The 7,850-nt window shown below is 33.2% G+C and overlaps 1 protein-coding gene across 1 annotated transcript in view; it reads right to left on the reverse strand.

Moving 5' to 3' along the window:
- Positions 1-958: 958 nt before the first annotated feature.
- dom (domino helicase) overlaps positions 959-7,850 on the reverse strand; it is a 31,869-nt gene continuing 24,977 nt past the window's right edge. The window contains exons 27-33 of the mRNA XM_018547801.1: positions 6,428-6,463; positions 5,898-6,063; positions 4,405-4,895; positions 3,851-4,141; positions 2,304-3,104; positions 1,768-2,133; positions 959-1,495 (exon numbers count right to left, since the gene is read on the reverse strand). Coding sequence (XP_018403303.1) covers positions 1,091-1,495; positions 1,768-2,133; positions 2,304-3,104; positions 3,851-4,141; positions 4,405-4,895; positions 5,898-6,063; positions 6,428-6,463 — 2,556 coding nt within the window. The 3' untranslated portion in view covers positions 959-1,090. The remainder of the gene's footprint in view (positions 1,496-1,767; positions 2,134-2,303; positions 3,105-3,850; positions 4,142-4,404; positions 4,896-5,897; positions 6,064-6,427; positions 6,464-7,850) is intronic.

Raw genomic sequence — 7,850 nt, forward strand, 5'->3', positions numbered from 1 at the left:
GGTACAAAAAATCTTATAGCGAAAAAAAATTTGTAAGTATCATTTTTGGAAGTTTAAAGCGTCGTACTTTTCGGTAATTTGTGGTTTTTGCGAAGGGTTTTTCTGAAAATAAAGGAATTAGTTATGTGCAACTCGATCATTTCTAAAATCGGTCAAGACGGACCAGGAAGAACGAGGAAGGCCTATAGCATGATGCAGGCATCGCAAATTAAAGGTGAACATTTCTATCTGATTGTTACATAAAACTTTAAACGTATTTTTCTCGAAATCACTTTTTTCAAGCTGACCAGAAACATAACTCTCACAAATCTTGACCGATTTACTTGAAATTTTAATTGTAGCTTCAAAATTGGATTCTCTACAGAAAAACGTATCGATTTTTTTATGTTGCATACTTTTTTTTATATAAACAATTTTTCACCTATTTTTTACCTTTTAAATTTAACGTTTACTTCAAATTCATACCATTTTTTCAAAAACTTAAAAAACAAAATTTTTTTATATTGCAATTTCTGTACGTCTTTCTCTAGTTTTTGGAATGTAGATTAAAAAAATTTTTGGTTTTTTGTTCTAGATTGCCGGAGTTATCGTTCCAGCCGCAGAGCATTGTCCATGAGAAAACGTTACCATTGCAGAGCTGTAGCGCCGCCATTTTGTAATAAAATCACTATAAAAAAATATTTTTTTACACTTCAATGTAGTACAACACACACACACACAAAGACCTAAATACTTAAAAATTACTAAAATACCTAAAAAATTTAACTTTTAATAATAATTTTTTATTTCTTTCATTACACATACATTCCCGAAAAGAATTCATGAAGTTGGGCTTATTTTTCGTGCTCTAGAGTGGCTTTACCCCTCTTAAATCAATATTTTTATTATTACTAACAACCACATATCGTGTTATTAATATTTCATATTTATTATTTTTTTTTCTATATTCTTTCTAGGGAAAAATATTCTAAACTAAGTAATCCTTTATCATAATATCTATAATTTTTTTACTTTTTAACATGTGAAACCAATTTGGTTTCTGAATTTCCCAATACAATTTTAACGATCGCCATACAATCGTGAAACAAAGCTATTTTGGTTGAGCATCCTGTTGTTGTTGTTGTTGCTGTACTTGCTGCGTTAAGGTTTGCAATCTTACTTGACCAAGAACAGATGGGGAAGTTAAATTCGAAGCAGATACAGAAGTAACACCCACGGCAGGGCTGGTACCCGCAACAATTGTAGAACCGGAAGCTACGGCACCTGGGCTTGTGCTTGTACTGGGGCTAGAACCTGGACCAGGACTTCGTCTTACTGCACTAGTAACAGGTTTTCCTTGGATAGGCGTGGACTGTCGTAGCTGAGGATTGCTGGCAGTCACCACTTGAATAGTTTGCTTCAGGGATGCGGGTGCAACTGGTATCACACGAGTTTGCAACGGTGATTTAGCTAATACAACTTGACTAGCCTGAGACACCGTTTGTCCCGTGGAGACCTACAATTATAGAGTAGTCAACATTCATTAAATTGTACAATTAAGCGTTCATTAGTATTTGTTAACTTTAATTATCTTTCTCGGGGTGCTTTTTTTTCATTTACTATATAAATTTAACTCTAAAAATATTCAATATTTAATTTTAATAATTATAATCTACGAATAATTTTACAAAAGATTCCTAAAGATTCGGAAATATAGTTACATAGAAATTTTTTAATATAATGATTAAAACAATTCGTAAAATAAAAAAAAATTTTTTATTTCTTTACATGACTAAATTGCTGCATCGTCGAGGGCTGCACATGTTTCATCACTTGATGAATTTGCTGTACCGTCATGGTCGTAGGTAACGATTTAGTAGGTTGCACGATCAGTTGCGTTTGTACGCCAGCTTTATTTGCAACTTGAGTTAACTGCGCGACTTTCTGTGCCGGTAGTTTTCTTTGCGTGATAATTTGCGGGTGAATTGCGAGCTGTCGGATCTGTTGGGGAGTCGCGGTGCGAACACCCGGCACATTGGTCGTCTTCACAAGTGTCGCTACCGAAGTACCACCAGCGGAAGTCCCTGCTTGTTGCACCTGCAGACCAGCCTGAGCGAAGATCTGTGCCGGTGTAAGTCCCGTTGGCGTAGGTACCTGCAGCAAAGTTATAGCCGATTATTTTTATGAGTTAAGAATATCAAATTGCATTTTCTAATATTTCGTTTTTCTCTTTTTAAGATGAGCATTATGAACTTGATTAATTCATATATTCATAAATATTTTAATTATTTATATTTTCTTTAATTTTTTTTATTAAAACTCACCTGTCCTTGCACGACCGCTGCGGCAGCAGCTGCCTTCGCTTGCTGTTGCAATGCCTGCCGCTTCAGTAACGCAGTAGTTATTTCAGTATCGGACAGTGTTCTAGTCATTGCTGGTTTACCCACAGCGGTCTGCGGTGTTGCGGCGCCCGCAGTGCCAACCGTACCAATACCCTGCTTCATCAAGGTAGCTCGTTGTTGCGCTGCTGCCGCCGTAGGCGACACGGCGACAGACACTTTTTGACCGCTAGCGGCTTGAGCCTGCAATACTTTAAGTTGCTGCTGTCGCAATAATACTTGCTGCTGTTGCTGTTGCTGTCTGTAGTACTGCACCTGTGCCGGTGTTGGGATCTTATTTCCCGGTGCTGCTGTAGCCATCGTAATGCCTACCAGGCCTCCTTTTTGACCACTTGCCGCGCCAGCAGAAGTTTGACCGGCAGATACTAAACTCGTCGCCGTTCGTTGAGCCTGCTGGATACTTGCATTTGCCGATGTTGTTCTCAAGTCCTGCATTTGTCCTCCTCCAGGTCGAGCCTTAACCACCGTAGTGACTGTTGCCGTTGTAGTTGTTACATTGCTCAAACTCACGTTAGTCACGGCAACCTTCGTGCTCGGTACCGTTGCTTGCGTCAGTTGATGAATTTGAGATGTAACAGAATTTGCTATTGCTTGCTGTCCAGCCTGCTGTTGTTGAGTCTGTTGCTGCTGTAGCTTTAATTGTTGCTGTTGGGCTGCTTGTTGTTGCTGATGTTGCAAGAGTCGTGCTGCTACCTGTTGTTGTTGTTCCGGAGTTAAAACCTGTGACTGTAAGTCTCGGTTAGCGTATATTTCCTCGAATGTATTGAATGTAGTGAATATAATTCGGTTAATTTTTTAATGATTTTATGATTCGAATGTAAATTAAATATTCTCTACTATTAAATTTATTTTGATTTAACAAACGATAAATGAATTTTGTCAATATAAACGAAGATATATACAGCTCTAAAAATAAATCTATTATAATAACGAGAAATATAAAAAAGCCGATTAAGAACTCACGCGGTTATTGGTGCATAAATATTTATTATAATAAAAAAGTTATTGTTCAAACGTTTTAACCAATGTTTTCAGCCCTTCTCAATGCAAATTAAACGACATATAAAAATAACTTTACTAACTCATAATACAAAAAAAAAAACGCATTATTAGAATATATATTGTTGAATCATAATTGTCATGCATTAAAAACGTACAGAAACTTGTAGAATGTCATTTTGTTACCAGCAATAGTGCGAGTTCTCAATAAAAGTCCAAAAAACTGTTATGTGACAGTGGTCAAAAGATAGATAAATCAATGTATAAACGCCAATCATTCTCAGTGAAAGTTTCTTGTATAATGTGGTCATGCATGTCAAAAAGTGTAACACAAGTTTGGCATTCCAATAAAAATTATTATAAACTTGACAACTACGGGTCAGTAAAAAATTTTTAATTGCAAACACTGTTGTATCGGTTGCGAGTTAAAATAGTAATAAATAGTAGTAATTTTAATTGTCTTTTATACTAACTGCTTTATTTAGCTTCTCTAGCTTGATCCTATCAGCACGTCGTGTAGCAATTTCAATCGGGTTTGATGGATTATCGACCATTATTTTGTAGTCGGTAGCCAAAACATCGACATTCGGATTATTCCTCATCACTGAATTCACGATGGATGTTGGTTTTGTGGTAGGTGTTCGCTTGTTAGAAACGGACTTCATGATTTCATATCTGTGATTGCCTGTCGACGTAAAAGAACCATTTCTGTCTTGATTGTGTAATTGTGATGTTCTCATTGTCCTGTTACTCTTGTTTTGTTGCTGAAAAAAAGCAAAAAATAAAAATATATGTTCTCTATATAATTCAAAATAATTTAAATATAAATTTCTATGTTTTTAAAAAAACATGACATTTTAACATCTTATATTGTTTGTTTTAATTTGACTTTGTTTTGTTATTTGTTGATACTATCATGAGTTTGACTAACTTTTTTTTATTTTAATATAAATAATCTGCAAGAAATTATAAATAAATAGAATGCTTTATAATGTATCGTATACATTAATATCAAAAAATTATATACCTCAGAGACTGGCAGAGTTTTGTAAACACTCGTCTTCTGCTTTTTCTGTTTCTTTGGCGTGGTGTCGTACATGAGTTTACCCTCTTCCCTAGGTATTATTACAGATTCGTATCTGTTTCTGCAATGCTTGGGTGATCTGTATAAACGTGCACCATTGTTGATGGAATCGGCAACCATATCCCAATTAGGCGTATGACCGGGCGAGAGAATCATTGTGTTCAGTGGTAAGTTTTGATAGTTTTGGATGGAATGTAACAAACCCCATTCCTCATAGACCAACCAGTCCATGGCTTGATCTGACTCCGGCGAAGTTTTTATCACATGTGACGAGGTTTTCAAGACCGGCATAGGGGGACGTACAATCGCACGATATTTATACAGCTTCATGTCGCGACGCATTTTCATCAACGCTGGTGACGGCCGATCAAAGAGCGACCTTGGCGCATACACGGACTCCTCCTTATGGCGCATTATTTTTGTCGGTCGACAACCTGCAATAAAAAAAAACCAATGATTAAATTCATCTAATAAAAGAAGACATGAAAGTAGACATTAATAAAGAAAAAAGTCATAAGCCAGAAACATAGAAAAATATAGGGCATAAGACGTAAACAGTAAGTGAATCGCGTCAATCACAGAAAACGTAAGTCAATAACATTCTCTACTGTAATTGGCCGATTTGCTTACTACTTAAGTCTTACTATCTTACGTTTTACGTTTTTATATATGGGGTCAAGGATAAAAAACAGATTCTAAAAGAACAAATAAAATAATATAGATAAAATATAAGCAATACTTTGTCTATCATATGCATGCTTAATGTATAGACATTACTGCAATTAAAGCTTTAAAAATATAAGCAATCTAGTTGCCAAGAGTTGTTTCATTTCTTCATATTACAATTACAATCATTATGTGAATAACAAATTACAAGATATAAACTTTCACTATTAGGTATCCTTAAAATGCACATATTGGATGCTATTAATTTAAAAGTAAGATACATATATGCTGATTTTGAGAATAAATCAATTAATTAAACAATTTTAAAAAATTAGAAAGAGCTCATGCATTAGTATGCAATGCCAATTTATCGCAATAACATTGATATAAATATAATTCACAAATGTTTCAACAGACATTTTTGGTGTTCCTTAGTGTTTTTGTAATCAATATAATCACAATATATACATTACAATATATATATATAAATAAAATATATATTATTACTTTATATATATATATATTTAAAGTAATAATAAAGCTCTATAAGAATAAAACAAAATAGAACAATAGAAGAGCTAAGAGCCAGTTTTATATATATATAAAATATTAAACTTATAATTTACAAATTCTAGAATTATATTTGCTGTTTATGTAAATGTCATTGCAATTGGCACTGATATCCATATGGGCTCTTTCTAACTTTTTACATTTTATTAGCAATTAATTTATTTAAAAAAAGAATTTTTATCATCTAGAAATTGACCCACCATCCTCAGTGATACTAATATCGATTCTGCTTCTGTTCCGTTCCTTCTTCACGTAAATCGGCGGCAGTTGAGCCTCTGTCATAGGGATATTTTCATACAAAAATCCAAGAGAGTAATCGATATACACATCGTTATCCGTTGTAGGAGGTGTTGGCGGACACCACATCTAAAGGAAGATTTAATTAATAATATTCTTCAGAGAACAAGTTCAACAATTCAATCCTCTATTGCACTTCATTATCAATTGAGAGTATTGCATTTTTACTTTTCTCTATTTTTACCACAAAGTCAAATAAAATTGTTATTTTATCTAATTTTGTGTTAAATAACTTATAATAATTAATATAATAACCTTATATACATAGTAGATAATAAATCAAATTAGATTTGATTTATTAAGTAAAAGATTAATGAAATATATCAATTATCGTAACAAATTACAAAATGACGAATAAATAAATGTACCTTTTTACTTAATTTGTTTGTAAGTTTGCAATAAAGGATAAAAATGTATTATTTTTTGCACTCACTGGCATTTGCTCCATCGTGTGTTCCGATAACCAAATCTGCAAGATGTTAAAGTCATATGTGAGATATCATGCAATTTATGAAAATTTTTGCTCTCATATGAAATCCGTCTCTGTACTCGCCAAAGTTCGCAAAATGCTGTTAATACGTTTTTTAAATAGACAGTATTTTTTTTAATTATTAATAAAACTAAAATTTTCGTAAAAATTCCGCATATGCTTAAATTATAAATAAAATGAAAATTTCCAGTAATTAATAATATGATGTGTCTACGCACAAATAACAAAAAATATAATAAGTAATTTTGAGACTACAGAAAGACGGATCTGACGAGTAAACTCTCAAAATGAAAATAAAGAAAGAGAGAAAGGAGCGATACTACTTTTCCCGATATTTTTGTTCACTTCTAAAGAGTTCAAGAAAAAATTACAAAATCAAGAAAGTTTTAACTATTACATTGAGACATAAAATCTTGTGCGTTATTTAATTGTTAACAAATTTTAAAGTAGAAATTGTATCGAAATGAATTTAAATATATTTATTCAGATTTATCTTACTTTCTGAAAGCTTTGATTCGAGTTTTATTTTTCAGAATATTTGATGTCAAATCTTATAAAGTTATATAGTAAATTTCCTTAAGATTTTTTCTAAGAAAACGTGAACTTAAGACTTGACAAAAAAAATTTATTTTAAAAATAAAGGATGGGACATCCGTAGACGTTCAAAGGTTCTCGTTCCTCTCATTCTAAATATCCTGAGAAAGAGTTCTTTACGATATATTCCTTTATATACATATATTACTGAGTGTATTCATAATTTTCTTGTACGAACGTTACGTATATATAGATCAAAAGATACATATATAACGTACAATAGACGCAGTATGATGATCTCACTCATGTGCCTGCTCATATCTTGCTGCGGACTCCAAGTTTGGAATGGCAAAGGCAGTGTTTTGGTGCCATTTTAATGGAACAATTTTATTGGAGCTCTTTTTCTCTCTTTTCTTTTTACGCCTACTACTAAGATACATAGATATCTTCTCGAAAAATGTGCGGTCATGATAGCCTTGCCACACCAAACTGACATCGAAAGGAAAAAGTCATTCTTCACGTTAAATCGCGATTAAATATAAACAAGCACATTGAGCTGAGAATGATTTGACACCAAAACGGAACTGAACCTTTGATCGACACAGACTTGGAAACGCATCAAGAAATAAGGGTACACATTTCGATATAGTAAGGAATATCTCGTTTATTTTTTTTTCTTCTTCGAACTCTCGCTCGATCATACAAAATACAGGCACGCAACTTAATTATTACTGTGTGAATGTGTGTGAGTGTATGTGACGGGAGGAGGCAAGTGGAAAGAGCGAAGGAAGGACATCCTTACCATACACAATAATATATATATATATATATA

The sequence above is a fragment of the Cyphomyrmex costatus genome, unplaced genomic scaffold, assembly GCF_001594065.2.
Source record: "Cyphomyrmex costatus isolate MS0001 unplaced genomic scaffold, Ccosl1.0 scaffold685, whole genome shotgun sequence".
NCBI classification, from domain to species: domain Eukaryota; kingdom Metazoa; phylum Arthropoda; class Insecta; order Hymenoptera; family Formicidae; genus Cyphomyrmex; species Cyphomyrmex costatus.